Source organism: Argentina silus, assembly GCF_951799395.1.
Source record: "Argentina silus genome assembly, chromosome: X".
NCBI lineage: Eukaryota > Metazoa > Chordata > Actinopteri > Argentiniformes > Argentinidae > Argentina > Argentina silus.
The window spans coordinates 30,597,641-30,620,371 of record NC_139653.1 but is presented as its reverse complement, the minus strand read 5'-3'; the positions used below and the strand labels follow the sequence as shown (position 1 = coordinate 30,620,371).

At 39.2% G+C, this 22,731-nt stretch overlaps 1 protein-coding gene across 11 annotated transcripts in view; it reads right to left on the bottom strand.

Annotated features, from left to right (window-relative positions):
• arhgap42b (Rho GTPase activating protein 42b) overlaps positions 1 to 22,731 on the bottom strand; it is a 72,525-nt gene that overhangs the window by 35,746 nt on the left and 14,048 nt on the right. For all 11 annotated transcript variants that reach the window (XM_083695057.1, XM_083695060.1, XM_083695061.1 and 8 more), the window contains exons 2-3: positions 7,775 to 7,870; positions 2,704 to 2,765 (exon numbers count right to left, since the gene is read on the bottom strand). In XM_083695057.1, coding sequence (XP_083551183.1) covers positions 2,704 to 2,765; positions 7,775 to 7,870 — 158 coding nt within the window. The remainder of the gene's footprint in view (positions 1 to 2,703; positions 2,766 to 7,774; positions 7,871 to 22,731) is intronic.

Here is a 22,731-nt window from a genome sequence, read left to right as displayed (position 1 = left end):
TTGCTATGTGTAGACTAGCTATTAATATGTAATGATTTAATTGTGTGGAACAATAGAAAACACAGTGCTGTTAATGGTTTGCAGTTTCTGTAATGTCTAAAAGGTAGCAGTCAAATGACTGTTTTCTCTGAGGTTTTAGGTAGATGCCTGACTGGCATAGTGTTAAGATGACACAAATATGTGGTGAATATCGGTTACCAAAGCAAACCCTCCACTTACACAAATGAGTAGCATACAAATTAGTGAGAAAGTAGGAATATTATCTAATGTACAAAAGATAACAGAATTTGATTGGCGGATGTGGTGGATACAGCTATTACTAGCAGGCTAAATCCTCTCTGGATGTTATCAACTACAAAACACAGGAAAAGGAATTCCATTTTCCACCACAGCCACAAAAGGCACTCCCAAAGGGATATGATCATCACTGCAAAAGCCACAACATCGGGGCAGTGCCCTTCCACTCATAAATGCCTTCCAAACTCAGCAGCGCTGAACCATCTCAAACCATGCAGAACTGTAGCCGCTTTCACTCTCACTCTCTCCATCTCTTTTTATGCTGAGGGGGCTTTTGGCAGAGGAATTATACCAGGCTACTCTTTACAAAGAGGAATTTGATAAGTATTCCCCTAAAATAACACACTTGGGTAGCTGGCAAGCCAATCACAGAGTGCACAGGCACAGATTCCAGACCTGGACTCCTGCCAACCCAACAGACAATAAAACTCTTCATGCCTGATGGGGCCTGCAGACACACTACAAGCTACTTTTACAGTGCCTGCCTCTGACCACAATCTGTCCCTTGTAATCTATTAGCAGTTTAAAATCTCTCTCAAATAATACAATTCACAATATTTCATGTTTCCTAGATATATTCTTAATTGAGAATAATCACAAAAATCTTGGTGAACATGTGCTATGATGTGATCTAATTGAGTTCCCAAATACCAACTACTTTAAAATGATGCATACAATACATAAAGTAGTTGTGAACAGGTAATTTGTAATTCCCTGCCTTTTTCACCCCCAACCAGATGCACACGTGATGAGACTCAAGAGAATCAGAGAGTGCTGATCCACTTAACGATGGAAAGCATTTACAGAATTTTCTATTTGAACAGTCTTGTATTACCTTATAGCCACAGGTTAATGACAAGACGAGCTGTGAAGTTTCACAAGGAGAGCACTTCAAAGCTTCACAAATATTTTTAGGCTATTTTTAGGCAACTTGATCTATGCCTACAATATAAAGTTGATTTCTGTCTTGAATATGCTTTTTTACTCTGGAGCATGCATGGGTAATAACAAACACTGCACATACTGGACGAAACCCAAGCCATTGCCGAAAAGAGTTTCTATAGACAGTTCCTCACAGGATTTTCCCTTTCCCAACAATTCTTCAATTCATGGCTGATCTCCCTAACCCTAACCCTAACCCTAACCCTCTCACACTCCAAGTGTTATCTGGATCACATTGTCACAGAAAAGTGGGCGTGTTGATAACACTTGTAAATGCTATACCATTGTAATGTATACAATGTTTGTTTGCCAAAAGGCTTCCCCGTTTGATACTGGTCTCTGATGTTTTATTCTTTACTGGGATGGTATATAAGGATGCAACAGTGATGCATTTGTTAAGTTTTAGTTTAGACCTGAGTCCACCAACTCCTGTGTGTCCCTGACACACACAGCCTAAGACTTTGGTAAAACTTCCATTTGTTTACAACAGTTTTATCATTTGTTTGTATGTTTCTTTGAATTATTAAATTGATTATTTTGTATTGATCCGCTCATACGTTCACTAATAGTTAGTAACACATAGATATTCATCAGACTAAGGTATTGCACACTGTAAACGTAGTACCATAAACTTCACGATTTCTTGCAACTCTTGCATACATGCACATAAGTGGCTATAGAGAAAGTTATCCTCAAAGTGCCCTATTGTGTTAGAACTGTGTTCTATTGTGCTAGGATAGAAATGAAAGGGAATGGTCTTAGTTTATCACCACCATAAATCCATTAGTTATCAGTTGGAGAAAAACGTAATATCTGTCAGACAGCTTGTAGAATGAAATCGGCTATTATTCTTTCTAATGCATGTTGAAAAGTCTGGACCCCTAGTCTGTGCAATATATGGAGATTCTTTAAAGGGGAGCAGAAGGTGCCTAGTAATATTCTTAAAATGGGATTTAGTCTGCTTTCAAGCTAAATTAAATGTGCCATGACTATGCCAGACAGCCATGGACCAACCTCCATTACTGCTGAGAGACAGTGCCAGAACCGTATGCCAGCTTTCTGCCTGAGGGGCAAGGAGCGCCATGCACTCCAGTGTCACACTGAATTTAAGGGGCCTGCATGCCCCTGCATTGTTCTCTGAATCTCATTCCACAGGCTCTACGGGGTAGCTGGTATAACTTATATGAGAGATCTAGTCTAAAGTATATGCAATCTTTTAGACTCAATGAGGTATGTTGGTATTTTTAAGCATTGTCAATATGAAGCATGTCATGCTTCTCGTTAAAGAGATGAGAAATAAGCTGTTTCAGTTTTCCAGAGAAAGATAATGAATTGTTTAATACTGCATAGTAGTATAGTAAATATATGTAAACAACGTTGAAATATAGCATCTACTGTAATAACAAATACATTTTATCTCATAAAAGCAAAAATTATATCAAAAGAAAATGACTGAATTCTTACCAAGCGCCTCCTCTCCTCCTCTACTGTATTCAACAGCTGGGAAAATTCTTTGAATGACTGGGCTGAAAAACAGAAACACATAAACATGATTTCCTGGTTAATGTCAAATGTATGAACATGTGTGGAGATCAATATGGGTACTGTACCATTAAGCAAATATTTTATGCATTGAATCATGTACTTATACTAATGTAATGGCAGGCATACAGTTTATGTATGCACGAAGTGGATAAGTAAATTAATCAAATCAATAAACACTGGGGTTGAAGACCTCACCCCCTTATCACATACAGTATCAGAATATTCAGGCTGTCTGAATAGCATGTTACAGTACATTCTTGCAAGCGTCTAAGAAATCCAGCTTTTGTACTGTCTGTACTTCACTGCACTCTGGCAGAAGCAGATGCATTCAGCACATGGGCTCATCTGGCAGCGATCTGTGCCTTGATGACTTCACGGCTTTATTAAATACAGGGGCCAGATAGGAACTTGCCTCTGTTGGTCAACCCCTGTGTCACCTCCATGTTTAGCCATTTAGCAGCAGTCCGAGTTGTTCTGCTTGCCAACACAGCAACATCATTATCAGCCATGCAGCCTGGCATGGGGGCCCTGCATCATCTCAGACACTTTGTCCATTTACACACCAAAGCTTTTAGGAGCGAGGGAGCAATGATTCTGTGCCAGTGAACTTGCAGACGGGCAGGCCTCCTATTAATGCCACAACCTCCTTTATCAACAGCACAAACCCCATGGGGGGTAAAGGGCGCAGCTGGAGCCCTTGATGGGACAAGATTAGACGCTCAAGACAGGAAATGGAAGTCAAAATGGGGTTACAGCTTGCATATCATTCACCGGTTAATAGAGAAAAAGCAATAGATCTGGTGAGTCATTGGACAGAGTAAGCTCCCCCCCTCCTGATGTTGCAAGAACTGATGCTTATTAACAGAAATTCCTGTGGTGCAAGCTAAACTCAGACTCAGAATTAATTTGAAAATCAAATAACTATACAATATATAATAAGAAATGTCATTTATCTGACTCTTTTATCCAAAGCAACTTACAGTACAGTGTTTGCATACAGTATGGTCCCAGCTTTACTAGGACCATGCTGTACCAACTGAGCCACAGAGGACCACACTAATACAATAACTCATCCAAATGTTTAATATGTCTTATAATTCTATGAGCTTTATTGTACTGCATACGATTAAGGGTTATAGTTTTGAATTCCTTAACTTTTTCCACTCCAAAACACTTTGGACAAAAGTAAAAGTGAAGAGGCATGACCTTAGGGGGGAAAAGGCCTGTAACTTTTATAACAATTAATGTTTCTGTTGCCACATCAATCTTGCTGTCCTATAGATTCCTAGATAACTGGCGTGGATTCTGAATGTCACTGCAGGAAGTCATAGAATGAAATCAATATAAGGTCAGGTGAACCCGTCTAGTACCCCAGACAGCCTCATGGTGTTATGTGGGGAAGTAGGGAGCATCAAAGTAGATTGCACCAATGCTGCATCAAGAGGCTTGCTGGGGTTCGTGCCAGGGTCTAGCCAAGTCAGTCAGAAAGCACACTTTCATTGATGACCAGATTGATTTCAGCAGGCCATTACATTTTTCTCCTCAGATAGTAATTCTGGCCTTTTTTGCTGTTAGATGGTAAGGGGACCACAGAGGCAATATCATACTTTTTGAAACTTTTCACTTCAAGTATTCTGACTCCATTCTGACTCCAATTCAATGTATAGATTGTAGAGCTAATTTGACTTTAGCTATTAGACCATTCAAAAGCAAGGGGAAAATGTAGTGAGTGAGTGGTCCGATTCAAGCTGAAAATCCCCATTAATTTTTACTATCAGGCTTTTTTCTAAAAACTAATATAAAGTTTGCGTAACACATAAGCGTACAGTTTCTTGTGTCTTATACTAGTGTTTGGTTCTGGTATCTGTTTCAAAAACTAACCCTAATGTGAAATCATGCAACATTATTTGCAATTGTTGCACAGTGGTTGCACAGTTATTTCTTGAATTGTGGGGATAATTCGGCTGGCACCAAACAGATTAAGCACATCTTCACATACAGTACAAGCTGTTTTACAGTACGTTTTTTTGCCCCATGATCCATACTTGAAATCCTGATGTCCTTGTCAACATGTTCTTAATTTAAACATGTCCACTATGCAGGTTCCCAGATTTTATTTGTTGATATATCTGTTCAGTACTTACCCCTCCTCTGTGTTCACCGATGTGTGGTTAGTGCTCTGAGCTGGTTTGCCTTAATCAACTGATGAAATGTCACACCATTAACCATTTATTAATGAGTTACCAAAATTAATTAATAAGCTATCAATATTTGTGACTGATAAAATGTCACATTAATGTAAAGTGTAAGACTGTTGATACTTTATTAATGACATACCAACATTTATTAATGAGTTACCAACATGTATAACTCATGAAATGTCACACTGTTAACCATTTAGTAATGAGTTACTAACATTAATTAATAAGTTATCAACATCCTGTAACTGATGAAATGTCACCTTATTGTAAAGTCAAGTGTATCACTCTTAACCATAATGAGTTACAAACTCTATACCTACTGTATAACTTCTAAAATAAGGCACTCCAAGTAAAGTAGCCTCACCTTTCATAAACAATTACTAACAGTAATGAATGTTCATAGGGGACTTCAAGTAAAGTGATCCAACATTGCATCATTTATAATAAATTGTGAATAAATTGTGTAATCCACATCAATTGTTTATTCATGCTTGTCTATACTAGGTATTCAGGTACTAGGTATTGTCTATGATAGGTATTCATTATTAACAAAAGATAACCCAATGACAAACTGCAGAAACGCAGCAATGCTACCTGCCAGCTGCAGAATGAAAATAGATAAAGAAATAAAAAGCTTGAAAGGTGTGTTTCACATTGGCATCAGCTTACTAATATGAGGCTACATGTGATTCTGGCTAACTTGCTACTACCTAGGCTCATTTGGCATTGATTTTAGCTAGCTAGTGAACAACACCAGTGGCCCCACACAGCATATAACAAACTCTGTACTATCAATGTTTAAACGACAAGCTGTTTCAAGCTTATGACACATTGGTGTGGAGCCAGCTAGGTAGCTCTACTTTAGCCAGTCATGACAGTATCAAAACTAGCATATATGTAGCTAGCTTGTGTAGCTAGTTAGTATCATAACCTTTGAAGTAAGTTGCTAGCGCTATGTGATTTACATCTTTCTTTCTTTTTTCGATGCAGCAGCTGGCCAGAGCCTACCAACTGTGTGTAATTGTTATATATCATTTGATAGTTTTGACCAAATTCTGAGCAAAGATGGCAACAAGTTTCCGCCTACAGTTCGGTTGTCAAACCCACTTTCGGCTACAGACCCTGACCATTATTGCTTCAGACTATGAGTCTTAGCATAGCGTTGCCTATGCATTGTCTCTTTCATTCTACCATTGTACCATTTGGACAACATAGGGTACTCATTGGACTACAGAGAAATATTTGTCAATTATTACAGTATTAGACAACTGTCATGAAATATTATTGTTGTCAATTAATACATTTTCAAAATGTTTTCAATTATTATAAAAGTGAACCCAGAACCTGGACTGTCTTATGTCATATTTGGGCAAATGTTGTGGTTATTCTATTGAAAATCTATTAAGAGAATACTGGTCTGATATCTCTGTTGTCCAATGAGGTCTTGCTATACCAGAAATGTATCAATCAATGTGGGGTCTGAGTTTCAACCATACCTGATGAGGGTAGTTGTAGGATATAGGCATAGATAGAGTACATTTATTAAGAGTAATTACACCCGTAATTACACCCATAATTACACAAATCTGGTGTAAAAACTAGAAAATACTATTTCACAACTGTGTAACCATTGCAAATAATGTTGCATGATTTCACATCAAGGTTAGTTTTCAAAACATTTATAAGTGCATTTAATAAAGCATAAACTGGTGATTTATTAACTATTTATAAACCCTTTACAAGGGGGACCTTAATGTAAATGTTACCCTATTGCTAATTAAAAACATACCAAATGCTCCATAGTGGCTACAGTCAGCTCTATATCTATTTCGGTAGGGTGAACCAGATAACAGGTGGACAACTAAATCCACACTGTTCAGACTGAAATCAACTGCACTCTTGATTGGGGGCCATTAGAGCAGGCTAAATCATAATGAGGCCTGTTTACAGGGAGTTTGGGTTTCTTCAACCCTGCCTATTAGGCAGCTTTGGCTGCAGCTTTGTATGGAAAAATAGAACTGTTCATTGCAAATTCAGATGAATATAACAGTCTTATGTGGAGGGGGTTCACATCCAGTTTAGGCCACACAGATGGACTGTGATTCAGCAGAGTCTCCAGCTTCACAGAGCACAGAGATAGAGCTGGGGATAATGAGAGAGAGAGAGAGAGAGGAGGCCAGGTTGAGAGATCTGTCCTTTAGGGCCAGCAAAGCCCTCAACACATCTGCTTTCATAATAATATTGGAGGCTGGGAGGTTCACACCTCCATTAATCTCTGACACAGATCACAATTAGTCTCTTTGATCTCATAAAGGGATGGAAAAAAGATACCAGTGATCATTATCATAAGCAAATCAATACCATTGGTTATGCATACAATGCAGACGATTGCAAGATCTATACTCATGAAGCAGAATCCCTTCCAGGAATTAGTATGCTTAGCTTTCTCTAAAAACATTTCCTGATAAGCCTGGTAACGGCCCTTGTTACGTCGCTCTGCTGAGCCGTGGCCATAACAGCCCTTTATTGGTGAGGTACTTTATTTAGTAAAAAATCACACCATATGTATTATCTCTATTTGGTCCAGTGCAGAGAGACAATAGGGTTTCTTATGTCGCATGTGAGCTTGAAGCCAATATTGTTCATGATGAGTCTCCCAGGGGAACTCTAACGGAAATGCCAGAGAAAGGTCATAATTAAGATGACAATCCAGGCCATCTGGGAGGGCTGTATTACAGAGGAGAGAGAGAGAGAGAGAGACCTCCTGGGCCTGGCCTCACTGGACTTACCAATATTCACCTCATCATCCGTCTCTGCATCACCTATGCACTCAAACTGGAACTCCTGCAGGGACTGGGAGAACTTCTGCACGGCTGCAGAGAGATCTGTAAAATGAGAGCGTCTGTGTTTAAGAGATGATGCATGGTCAGATGCACTTTTGTAAATAACAGCTCTGTACACGGCTCAATGAGCATAACTACTCATATTTAGATAACACACTAACTTGCCTGTCAGACACGTGACTGAGGGTGTGCCCATTTTTACATCTGCTTTCAAGTGTGGGTTGATGCTTATGTAGGCGTCTGTTGCCACAGCAAAGTATAGCAATGTAGTAGAACAAATGCAAATCCTAAATGTAACATCTCAGTGTCCAGCATTCATCACAGTCTAAAAGTTGCTACGATAAACACATGTTTTGTTGAAGTTCCCCGCTGATGACATGAGTCACCTACAGCATGTTATGGCACTTGAAAGGATGTGAAGCAAGCAGGGTAAATGCATTCATTAGAGAAAATGTTGACACTGAAATTACAAAACACAAAAGATATGACAAGGAACTATTGTAAGAAATGTTTGTTTTCTATGCATCCAGTTAGCAATTCAAGTGTTCCATGATATCAATGTATGCACTTAAAAGGAAACCTCTTCATATCCTGTCTCAATAAAGTTTTCATAAACATTTGCACAGGCAAATTCAATTATGCTTCCATTTTATATTACTGAAGTATTTGTTTTAGACAATATAAACTGTTTGCTTTACTTTACAGGAAATACAAAAGGATCACTGTGGGAAAAGGCTACACAAGCCCAAAAGAACCCTCTGTCAGATCATAGAGGTTTGTCAAATGGAGCCCATAGTTGATTTATTTTCAGCACTGTGTGTGATAGATCACCTGTGTATAACATAACCTATATAACATAATAACCTGTGTGTGATGTCACCAGCTCTCCTGTGACAACGTGATAGAGCTTTTACTGAGGGAAGGCCCCCCTAAAGTGACTGTTCTTATATTTTCTCAGAAACATTTATTATATTATTATTATATTTATTAAACAATTCCATTAATATTTTATGAATAAAGAAAGCAGGATACAAAAAGTATTCTGATGTCTTAAGAGGCCCATCTGAACATTTTTTCTTTTTGTCCATCACAGCAAGCACACATGTTATACAGCAGAAAGAATGACAAAGAACTTGAATGTGTGTCATGTATCATAAATGACCTCTACCACATTAAGACATTACATTATGTCACCACTAAAAGACTTATAGAGGTGATCCTTTGTATATTTGAACAGTGCTGCACAGTTTACGACAAGTAAAACAAATCATCCAAATCATATTGTAAGATACTAAATGGAGTGGGCAGAAGATGTATATTGTCAGTGATGAGCCTCTTCAGTCCCTGTTCTGGCTCTCAGACTGCAGATTTGAGATCAATACCTAGCTCCACTTTGTCAGTGCATTCAACATAGGTGAGCAATGAAACCCATCAATAATGCATGACCTTTTACCTCTGACTCTCCAACAGTGTCTGGCCTAATGGAGGTGACCTTCCACTCACTCAGACAGTCAGCTCTCTGCATGTTTACCCTCAAGTCACTAAAAGCTGAGGAGGAAACCCACACAATTCATGGAAAGGTTGCAACTTTTACAGCAAGGAGAATCATAGAAAGAGCAGAAGGAAAAAACACCATTGCTCACAATGTTTTTCTCCCCATCCCCTTTTCTCAAACCCCCAACCCCCTATACGGCAGTGTCTCTGATGATAGTAAAAGCCTCAGTATGACGGCATCCAAGCCCACAGGGCATACCAGTCACTTAGTGTGGTAGTAGCATTGTTGTTTTTTTCCAGTTCCTTTTAGCTGATATGAAGCTGCATGTCAAAACATACTCCATGCAGTTTGACGACTATCTGCTTCATCTTAACTGTGGCTTCAAGATCATTGTGCTCAGAATATTTCTCAGCTTTTGTTGCTACCTTTTATATGTAGATTGTAAGAATAATAAACATAGGGCAGCAAACAGGAAAACAAAATAATTTTAACTAGTTGTTTATAGCACAGATTAAATTAATGAATGAAGCAGCCCCAACCACTTTATTTCTCCCTAATCAGGGCACAAAGAACCAAGGCTAGGCTGGTTTCTCATTGACATACTGTACAGTATCTAAAAATAAAGCAATGTGAAGCATAGGAGCATGTGCATTAAAAGAGGCTGATGACGCATTGCTGTGAGCTGTCATATCACGTTGTCACATTGACTCACAGGAGGTGGGGGCAGTGTTGGTGGAGGGTTCACTGCTCCCCACACATTTCACCACACCACTACCAAGCTACATGCTCCAACATAGGCAATATTGACTTCATGCCATCCAGGGTTATCAACGGAAAAAACCCTCTGTGTGTCATCCAGAAGTAAGGGGAGTCATACACTTGTGAATGTGAAGAGTAGCAAACAAACCATACCACTGTACCACTGGCCGTGAAGTGCTACACTGAAATCAGAGAACATTAGCATCAGTGTGTTCAGAAGACATGGTCATGGGGCAAAAAACACACTATAGAAAGAAGTTCATATGAAGGTTCTTCTTTTTCAAAATGATATTCAGATTTCACCCTTCACTGCAGTTTGATCTCACTACCAAGAGCACACGATGTACACAACACATCACAATGCTTGCTGCAGTCTGTTCAGGAATTTTTATGATGTTTACTGAACACCTCATTTCTCCTAGCATGTAATTTGCACATATCTTATGAAGTGCAATTATTGTGCACACAGTGGGTATGAACAACGGGGGCAACAGGCAGCACAGAAGATGTGATGCTGTGCCTACAGGCTTAATCATAGATTTCAGCTGGTGTCAACTTCACACTCTAGTCAGGACATGTCTGGATCATGCAGAGAGCTCCTGCCTCTCAGTGCCTGGTCTTTGAGCTGTGAGAGAGGGCTTGGGCTGACAGTCACCACACCACCACGGCCCCGTGGGTAGACCCTGTGTCTCCGGTATGACCACATTCTGCAGCATTCCGTCAGCTGGAAATTGATTAACTCAAATAAAACAACAGAATAAACTCAGATATAGCACAAGAGTGTTTTAGTATTTCAGAATTCCCACAGACAAAGACAAGGAGTGTTTTCAGCATTTCTCCTGTAGACTGGGAAAACTTGAGATATGTCAGAACATCACCAGCATTAACCTCCAACACCTTGTTTTACATATGTGACAGTCATATTTACCATGACACTAATTGCTGTGATAGCAGAAACAGCAGAGAGACGGTTTCCTTATGGCTCTCTTATTGCAAATGAAAGATCTTAACTCCACTACTTTATTTCGACAAACTAGTGAGCAAAGGACATTATCATTGTCATTGAAGCTATTTTTGTTCCTCTCTGCTTTTTTGTACAGACAAATGAGTTGCTGTGCAACAATAAAAGGAAAAAAATTGTTTGTACACATTCTGTGACAAGCATTACTTTGTCAACCTGTAAAATAATATTTTAGCTTGATGAGTATTCTTCAGATACCTTGTCTTGTCATAGAGACAATCTTTTTACGAAGGGAGTCTTCAAAGGGAAGCTCCTCTCTACTCCGAGCTTAACATGAGGCAGGGGATTTTTTGATGTAGCAGTAGGTGTTCTATGTTGCTTTGATATCATTTGGAGGTGGATTGTGATGGGAGAGCCATGCTCTCTTCCATCTCCTAACAATTACGTTTGCCCGTCAGCCACCCAGCAGGAGGGCCTATGTAGCTGTCTGAGGAGTGCCAACCAGACGAGCCCTTGCACTCCCAAGGCATACAGATAAGGTGCTGGTGCCAGAAACTACCTAAAAATGCCCTGCCAACCTGCTCCACTACACCTCCTGCACTTTGACAAGTAGCAACTCAAATTCGCACTTAGTCAACCCCTAACTCTTTCTAAAGCAACAGTTCCAAAAGTTCAAATCAGATCAGATGGAGCACATAAGTGAAACTGACTCTAGAACACTTTCTTAGTGATCTAGTGTCTCAACTTTATGACTGTTTTACTATAACCTTACATGGATGAACAGGGTTGCATCATAGTCTGACTATGCTCTGTGTTGTCTATGAGGACCAAATTATCATATTCACAGCTAAATAAAAACATGTAAGACTGCAAGACTATAAACATTTCCGTTTGTTTGGTCTCCTGGGGTTGTGGATGTCTAATCTGGAGAACAGCTCATAAAACTGTTTATAGCTCATATAAGTATGGAAATAGGATACATCTTTATATCCAGCATATTATCACTGGGGTACTTTTCAATAGGTTCTAAGGGGCCACACAAGGCTTGCATTAACTTCTCAGACTTCTGTGGAGAGGCAGTACTAAAATATTTATGTGGGGCAAATGGTGCTGCCATTGCATCCTACTAAAGTGTCTGGATAAATCTGTATACAAAGAGACAAGATTAACTTTAATATTTGTTGACTTAACAAAACAAAAGTTAACAACAACAAAGCTCAAGGACACTTGATGGAGTGATATTTCTAGTGTATTGAGTCTATACAAGTAACTTTGTGGGCTTGCACAGTCTTATTTCAGTTGTGGAAATAGTTTAAAGATGGTTTGGACAATAGTTAGATAGACACAGGGTAGTATATAGGCAAATAGATAGGAGAAGTTTTAAAATATATATATATATATATATATATATATATATATATATATATATATATATATATATATATATATATATATATATATATAATATTTAGATAGATAGATAGATAGATAGATAAATGAAAGGGGGGGGGTTAGGATTAAAATTCAGAGTTTCATACATACATACATACATACATACATACATACATACATACAATACCTTCAGTAAGTATTCACCCCCCTGGACTTTTTCCACATTTTGTTGTGCCCACAAAGTTTCTTCGGAACTTATATTTTCTAATTGTTATTATCTGTCCGTATAAATTAGCCTACTGACAGTGCTGACATTATTGGTTCCCTCCAAATAATCACAGAGATAAAAATTAGATTGAGAATGGTTTGATTGTATCAGCTTGTTAGATAGATTTCCTTCCACAAATTACAGAATATCTCTTAGGGTCTCTTCAGGCTATATTTAAATATCAGGTTATTTAAACAGGGACCAAGCAATGGGATCAACTCATGTTTTTCAAATATTATTATCTACTCTGATAGTATTTGTTGTAGTCATCACACATTCTCTCATAGGCCCTATGCACAGGCAGCAACTAACACGAGACAGAGGAGTGGGGGACATGTTTTACCATGTCATTTGACATGAATAAGCGCAAGTTGGGTTTTATAATGCAGCATATGGATTACAGAATAAAATTAGGAATTTTCAAGCAAAACAGGAGTAAGGATTTTGTGTTTCAGTGGGATTGAGACTGGATAGAAAGGTAGCCTATATAGGACATGAGAAGATGGCTGTGACAGAGATGCCTGCGCATCTTACATAGTGCGCAAAACTGACTTTTTTTTCCTGATGTTTAATTCCCCCTTCACCTTCCCCCACAAATTTGTTGACAATGGCCAAGGTGCAAAGTCTCTTAATGACCCGCTTCGGTTAAGGGTTAACATATACATGCACCAACCCCATGGCTTTTCAAAACAAAAAACATGGCCGACATCTCTCTCGCCTAGAATTATGTTACCTCTGGTTACCACAAAACAACAATGTCCATATCTCAAACACTGTAATAACACTCCCCCGATTGATGTCATACTAGCTAACAAGCGATTTTTTTGTCTACCCAGTCATTTTAGAGAAACTGATAGCTAACATCAGAGAAATGCTAGCAAGCTAACACACTAGTTCGCTAGCTGCTCTACAAGCCATGACCACCAGTGCTGTAGCTAGCTACTTTTATTTCCCACAAAAGAATACTTCTTTACAAGAGGATGCTGCTGGCTAACTAGTTGACTAAATAGGAAATAGTAACAGTATCCCTTTGTTGGCATATTGACTTTTTTTTAAATTCTAGACTACACACTTTATACGTGAACTGGAGGGATCTGCACATCAGATTTGCCTTTGGGATTAAGCAGTAATGTTGTGAATTTCCTGGGGAAATATTTATGGATATCTGTGCGGGAGCACTTTGAGGGAACTATAATTATGTGGCGTATTAACACTGCAACACGCAATGTGTCGTAGGGTGTGTAGAACACAGGAGGTGTGCATTAACAAGGATATCTGCACTCTTTTCCGGTCGTTTGAGGAGTCAACTTTTAATGGCTCTGTCTACATCAATGTTGGAGCTGCTCTGTCTACATCAATGTTGTTGGTGTTGGAGCTGCTCTGTCACTGTTGACCATTGTTCCATTGACCACGGATGGGGGTCATTGCAGCCTACTGTCTTGCATACCCATTAGTGTCGATTTACCTGAAAAGTAACATGTAAAAGTACAAAAGTAACGTGACACACAACCATTTTCACCCCTGTTGAGGGGATCTTAAAAACTTTCTGAAAGCTTTTTCCAGGTTTCATAACATTGAGTTTTCTGCACATTTTACAGTTGGATCGGTGTGAATAGCTTAAAAATTACAAGAACAGCAGTGTAAATGCGAATTGAAACCCCCCACACAATGAATGGGGCTTCATAGAGCAGCAAAGGGAGTCTCAAAATGTGTCTTCCTCTATTCCCATTCAACCTGCAGTTACCATGTTCAACCATTTTGGGCCACTGTTGGGACTTCTCTGAGCCAATTGTTTTGGTTGAGCGCATTTTATGCAGCAGAATGAAGCAGATTTACAATTTTTGTAGTTTATTTTATTTTATCAAAATTCAAGGGAGAACCAATGTCCTCTTCCTCAATGGACCAGCATCCACTGCTATCTATCTATCTATTTATCTAACTTTATCTGTCTATCTATCTACAATATCTACCTGTCGATTTACCTAAGTGTTTAATATATGAATGCATTCATCAATGATGGTGAGTCTATTTGCCTTTTTCTTGGGGGTATTAAACCTCGGCAAAACAACCATCAAGGGTCATCTTTGAGCAATTCTATTTACTGTAGCCTACCTCAATGACACACGCATTGAAGTTGTTAATATTGTGTTAGAGTGAAAATCTCAGCATACTGTGTTAGATAATTATATTATGATATAACATTATATTTACATCATGTGATTATAGGCCGAAACAAAGTGAGTAATTTATTCTCACTGAGGTGTTTATTCTCATCTCCTCCAACGTAATTTGCAAGATAGGCTACTATAGAACCAATGGTAATTTCTAAATGAAGATTACATGTATTATGGAGGGGAGCGAGAGTGTCTGCAAGTATAATTTTTTGGTTTTCGCGATTGGAACTTTGCTGTTTTCAGTGTTGGTATTCAGAAAGGGTACCATGCCATCATGGGTGTAGCGTCCCATAGGCTACAGGCTAAGCTTCTCCCAAAGTAAATCAAAATAAATTTACCAAAATGATATAATTACTCCTGTGATTATAATCAAAGTCAGTAATTTATTCTCACACTAAGCAGAGGCTTTATTCTCGTAAAATCACATTTGTCTCCTTTACCACTGTCATTTGCAAGGGTAGGCTACAGAACCGATGGATTTTCCAAAACGATGTGTTCACCAAACTTCACAGTTAGGGTGATTTGTAGCTGGCCTGTATTTTTACCTCAAGACTTACACTGATGGAGTAAATTTGTCATGGAGTAAATTGTTTTAATTTCTCCCCCTTTTAATAATTCTCACCATTCTTGATCCTGCCTTATCTTTTAAATAGTAAACGCTGGTGCACTTCACAAGTTGTGGTTTACTGCTGTGTCACCAGCGCGTGAAACTGCATGCAGTGGACGCAATTTGGCTATCTCACTTTGCAGATAACCATAGATACAGGGGGACATTTCTAAATTAAGATTAGGCTACATGTATTGTAAAGGGGAGTGAGTGTCTGCAATTATCTTTGGTTTTCAGGATTGGAACATTTCTGTTTTAGGGGGTTGGTCTTGGGCCATGGTGCAATAACCAAATGACGCACCTGCCCATCTCGGCCATGCGGCTACACTGATCGTTTCAGTTTGTTTATCTTCATGATTATTTTGTGAAAAAATGTTAGCACTGTCAAGTCATTTCCACCTAAGGATGGTTCTTTTCAAACATCCTTCATAGCTCTTGCCTCCACCTAGTGGTGGCTTTTGGCAATACTTCACACATCTTCACTACTATCAGTCACAGTAGAGGCGTTGATGTAGTCCACTGCTGCGATGACAACATGCATATTTTAAACAGTGACCTACTGTACATGTACAGTATAGGTTTAGGGAGAACAACTGGTTAGCATCACAAAGTATGGGCATGGTGTTGTGTCAAAATCATGCACTACACGCAGTGACGTTTTTTACATGAACCTTCGATAGACAATAGCAGTAACATACGGTAGGATCCTATTTTTTATTACAATATCCTACTGTAGAAAGCTTCCATAGAGCAACTTTATGGGAGACAATATTTAAAGCACCAGACATGGTATGAGAAGCAGACATAATGCATTCTCATACATAGGCCTATACACTTGATCTTGTTTAATAAGCCAGCAGCTGTGAAACAGGGGCCCAATCCAAGAGAGTGACAGAAGCACAAAGTAGCATCCCACATGACAGTCTTTATACAGGGCCTCGTGTGGTTTCTCTGCAACAGTCTGAGCACAACCCACAGTAGAATAGTGCTGTCTATGTATCCATGCACTAATAACACATTCACAAATGCATCAGTCTAAACTCATCCCCAGGCTTGAATCACTAGTGCATTAATTTTATTATGGTGAGAACAAGTTTGGCAGCCAAATATCTGCATTACCATGTCAGTGGGTACAGTGCTGCATGCTTGTTTGTGTGTCTCCAGTGAGGAATGCAGCACACTGGGGGAGGTTCTAAAGGTTGTGCTAAACAGTGATGGACTGAGAGATCGGCCAATTAAATCCAGCGGCTGTTTCATCCGCCCCTGCCATAGGCTTCCAGTCAAGTCCTGTTCTGAGGTGCATGTGCTCATACACACACACACACACACACACACACACACACACACACACACACACACACACACACACACACACACACACAGACTCTGGGCAGAATGATGTCAGACCAAATGTTAATTGAGGGGGGACAGGAGATGGTTACACAAGTATGTTTACAGCACATTTCCTGTGGCTGAGCCTTGGGAGCATTGTCCTTACCCACACAAACAAACACAGAGAGTTCCCAAAGCTATAAGATATCACTTTTGACAACAAGTGCACACATCATAGGTGGGCAGGAGGGAAATATGCATCAATGTGCATTTCTGTATGTAACCAGTATCATTTTTACAATATGACACGGTCATAATCAAGAATTATAAAACGGTTTGATCAGAACAAGCATTGCGATTAGTCGAGAGGCTTTCAAAGCCATGCTTTATTCTTTGATAAAGTAGCAACTATAAGAAGTTAGACCTGTTTACCATACATTGCAGTAATATCCATGCGGAAACACTGAAATTATAAAGATTATTTTATCACATTACCTTGACAACTGTGGCTATTTTGACTATATTTCTTAGCGCAGCGCAGAAACGACCACAATCTTAAGCCATTGTTTTCTTGTCACAATTCTCCGTTTTGTTTTATAACCGTTGTATATAATGATGTAATGTATGTATACAAATTAAGCAATGTATTATGAACATAACACATTAAGGTTCACTTTAAAGCCAGTAAGTCCTTAATTACAGCTCTTCCCTGTTTTACTGAAACGATCCCACTTTGTCCAAATGGTCTATGAACCCTATTGGATTACACATGGTTCCTCTTAGGGTCCTATCAGCATGATAACAGAAAGTGCTAAACTTGCATCTGGAGAGAGGAGAACAGTGCAAGTAATTAGCCACAGAGGTTAAGTTTGACCTTAGCACTGAAACAGCATGCACTTTATACTGGAGGGGATATTATGGTTAACATTTCTTGTGAAATATCATGATGGCTTCAGGAATTAACTAAAATCTTGGTAAATGTAACTTGACCCATAGCCCTAGAGAAAATTGCATATACTCTAGGCCATGCATAGAGCAACCACGGAACCTCCACAAAGTGGAAAGCTAATATTCTGCCATGACTCACCAGTCTAGAGCGATTCCTGGCCAGCAAGCTCCCAGGATAAGAGCCCGGAATAAAACTATGTTCTGTCCCCGCCGTTAGGAACTGTTCTAGATAACAAGGGTAAATACAGTGCTGTGCGTAAGTAATGGGACAGTGAAGCATGTTTTCTTCTTTTGGCTCTACACTCCAAAAGGTTGGATTTGAAATCAAACAATTATTATGACATTAAAGTATAGATTCTCAGATTTTATTTGATGGTATATGTGCACATAGTGATTTCACCATTCAGAAAAATCTAATCTAAATCTAATTCAGGGAACCCAAAAATGATGGGACAGATGTATCAAATGTCCAAATTAAGCACGTTAAGCATGTTAAGTATTTGGTTGACAATCCTTTGCATGCAAAAACTGCCTGAAGACTGGGACCCATTGTCCCCACTAGACGCTGGGTATCCTCTCAGGTGATGCTCTGCCAGGCCTGTAGCCATCTTCAGTTGTTGTTTGTTTTGCGGAAGTTTTGCCTTAAGTCTCCTCTTCAGCAAATGAAATGCATGTTCAGTAGGATTTAAATTTGGCTTGGCCGGTCAACAATTGAAAAACTCCCTAGTTGCTAGGGCTGTATGTTTTGGGTCATTGCCCTGCTATATAATGAAGCACTGTCCAATGAGTTTGGAGGCATTTGCTTGTACATCATCAATGAAGGCAAGTTCCAGTGCAAGCCATACATGCCCAAACCATAACACCCCCTAGATAGATATTGGGCAGTTACTTTTTTTCTCAACACATTACTCTTGCCATAACTCTGGTACATCTTTATTTTTGTATGATCTGTCCACAACACCTTTTTCAGAACTCTGCAAGCTATTTAGGGTACATTTTAGCAAACCGTAACCTGGCCAATCTGTTTTTGCAGCTAACTAGTGGCTTGCACCTTGCAGTGAAGCCTCTGTAGTTCTGCTGGTGAAGTCTTCTGCAGATGGTAGTCTCTAAGACATTCAGACTTATCTCCTGGAGAGTGTTCCTGATCTGTGTGGACAGTTGTTTTGATTTTTTTCGGAATTATGGTGAACATTCTTCGTTCATCCACTGTAGAAGTCTACCTTGCCCTACCAGGCCGTTTGCGGTTTTTGAGCTCAGTGCTTTCCTTCCTTTTAATGATGTTCCAAACTGTTGATATTGTTAGGTTTAAGGTTTTGGCTATGTTTCTGAAAGATGTTTTCTGATATTTCAGCCTCATAATGGCTTCCCTGACCTTCATTGAAAGTCTCTTTGGTCCTCATGTTGACAGCCAATAGCATATTCCAATGGCAAACACAAAGCCTAGAATCAATACTAGACATTGAGAGCTCTCTTATGACTGCACAAATGATGTGACGGAATACACCTGTCAAGCTAATTCTCCCATTACTTTTGTGTACCCTGAAATAGGGGGACTATGCATGAAAACTGTTGTAATTTCTGAATGGTGAAACCATTTGCACACATACAGTGCATTCGGAAAGTATTCAGACCCCTTCACTTTTTCCACATTTTGTTATGTTACAACCTTATTCTAAAATGGATTAAAAAAAAATGTTTCCCTCATCAATCTACACACAATACCCCATAGTGACAAAGCCAAAACAGGTTTTTAGAAATGTTTGCTAATTTATTACAAATGAATGGGAGTGAATGGGAAGGGGGTTTGTTATTGTGTTCACTCTTATTTCAGGTGGTATATTTAGTTTCTTGTCTTTGATGGATACGGCAGTTTCTGATTTCAAGTAATGTCACAAAAAAGGTAAAAGGCTCGGATACAGAATGACGGATTAAAAATGGTGAGTTGGAATGTGAAAAGATTAGATCATGTTGTCAAGAGAGCGAACGTTTTTGCCCATCTCAAATCCTTAGCCGCTGATATAGTGGAAATGCACATCAATCCAGCAAACACAGCCACATTGTTGCCCCGTAGTATCAACCTACTCCTTTTGGTAGAGGCAACCTTGTCAAGTAGCCATAACATACCAATGAAATACTTCTATGGGTCGTGACAATAAGTAAGTGTGCATCCTTTAGCCTACCTTGAGATGACCATTTGGTCACCATGTCAGTGGACATACCCAGTACAAAGTTTAAGATAACTTATGTAACTTGTGCTCTTGCCAAACATACATTATAAATGGAGATGAATTCATGAACAATCACGTAACCTTTGTCTGTCATTGAGTCATAGTAGGCTAGTATGCATCAATCATCCACACTGTAGTAATAAAGGACAAAGTTGAAAATGTAGGCCTTCCAAACGTGGTAGTGTTTGTGGGACAAATAGCATAGTGTAACATAACAGGCTACATAACGTTGGTATTGGTAAATGTTTGCTTGTAGCCCTAGCAGACCAAAAGAACAACAGATGTAGTTGAATAATTCAATATTTATTGGAAAATAAGACTGTCCTGTTAGGTTATGTACTGTGTTTGCTGGAAAGCGCAGTGCTCAAGCTTAACTACGCATCATAGATCAGGGATACCAGTCCAATGCCAGTATTTGCCTGAACATTACAATGAAGAATGTTAATATAGTTAACATTTGACTCACACATTCAACAGGTTCTCTTCTCTCCGGTACATAAGTCATATATTCGTATTGATTATTTTCTTCTGGACTCCAAACTTATATCAGCGGCTAAGGATACTACCTATCATCCCATTGTAATATCAGACCACTCCTTACTGTCCATGGTTCTGAAGTTGGGTTATCTGACTACAAGCCAATGGGCCTGGCGTTTGATGCGTCTTAAGTAACCGAACAGCAGTTTTGCCAATATCTGAAAGAGCAAATCTCTTTCTTTGTGGATGTAAACAACACAGGCGTTAATGACTACACTGTGGGAATCTCTCAAAGCCGTCATCAGAGGACACATTATATAATTTCCCTTGGATAGAAATAAATGCTCAGACGCTAGGTTAAAGGAAATTGAAAGGTTATAGGTCTAGCCCATCCAATGCAGCCCTAGAGAATATTAGGAAAATAAAATATTAATATAACACCATCCTCTTGATGAAACAGAGAAACAGTGACCTGCGTAAGTAATGGTTTTGGCTCTACACTCTAAACATTTGGATTTTAAATCAAACAGTTACTGAGGTTAAAGTAGAGATTCTCTGCTTTTATTTGATTGTATTTTTGTATATATTGGTAATTCAGAAATTAGAATGTTTTTATGTATAGTCCCCCTATTTCAGGGTACCCAAAAGTGATGGGAGAATTGGCTTGGCCAGGTGTTTCAGGCTGAAATTACAGAAAAAGATCTATCAGAAATATAGCCTGAACCTTAAACCTACCAAAATCAACCATTTGGAACATCATTAAAAGGAAAGAAAGCACTGATGAGCTCAGAAATCGCAAATGGCCTGGTGGGCCAAGAAAGACTTCTACAGTGGATGACCGAAGAATGCTCACTATGATTAAGAAAAACCCCAGAACAACTGTGCCACAGATAAAGAACATTCTCCAGGAGGTAGGCATGAATGTGTCAGAGACTACCATCCACAGAATACATCACCAGCCGAACTACAGAGGCTTCATTGCAAGGTGCAAACCACTAGCGAGGCACAAAAACAGGATGGCCAGGTTACAGTTTGCTAAAAAGTACCTAAAGGAGCTAACATAAGTCTGGAAAAAGGTATTGTGGACAGATTAGACAAAGATTAATATGTACCAGAGTGATGGCAAGAAAAAAGTGAGGGGAAAAAAAGGAACTGCCCAAATTCCACAGAATATCTCCTCATCTATGAAATATGGTGGAGGGGGTGTTATGGATTGGGCATGTATGGCTTCCACTCTAACTGGCTCACTTGTCTTCATTGACGACGTAACTGCTGACAGCAGCAGCAGGATGAATTCTGAACTGTTCAGAGACATCTTTTCAGTCCAAGTACAAGCAAATGCCTCCAAACTCATTGGATGGCGCTTCATCATACAGCAGGACATTGACCCAAAACATACTTACATAGCACCTAGGGAGATATTTAGGGCCAAAAAGTGGAAAGTTATTGACTGGCCCAGTGAATCTCCAGATTGAAAAACAAACAACAACTGAAGATGGCTGCAGTACAGATCTGGCAGAGTTTCACCAGAGAAGATACGCAGTGTCTGGTGGGGTCAGTGGGTCACAGACTTCAGGCAGTTGCATGCAAAGGATTGTCGACCAAATACTAAACATGAGTGCTTAATTTGGAATTTTGATCAATCTTTTGGTGGTCTAAAATAGGGGGACTATTTCTAAAAGTGTTGTAATTTCACAAATACCATCAAAGAAAAGCTGAGAATCATTACTTTTACCTCAAGTTTGATTTAAAATCCAAACTTATGGAGTGTAGAGCCAAAAGAAGAAAAAATGCTTCTCTGTCCTATTACTTGTTATTATGCTGGGCACTGTATTTTGAATTATGCGACAAGCCTCATAAACTTCTAGCAAGACAACTTATGCAGGATTTCCATGCCATTCATAAAATGAAAGACAACCATGGTACAATTGTAAAAGATCCACGGGTCGTCAACAATTGCTTTCAACAATTATATTCAAAGTTGTATCAATTAAAATGTGCGGCTGCTGACCCGGCAGTCACAGTTTCTGAATGATTGTCAATTGCCTAAATTGGATGAGAATGCGTTGACTTGATGCAGATATAACACTGGAGGAGAGTTTTACAAGAACTATTGCCCCACTCCTGCTACGGATCTCTAATCATTCTAAGGAAGTTTCTAGATTCTTCCTCACCTTATACGAAACAAACATAGCTTTGATTTTGAAAAAGGACAGAGAACCCACGGAAATGGCTTCATATTGTTACACAGAAGGTCTGAGG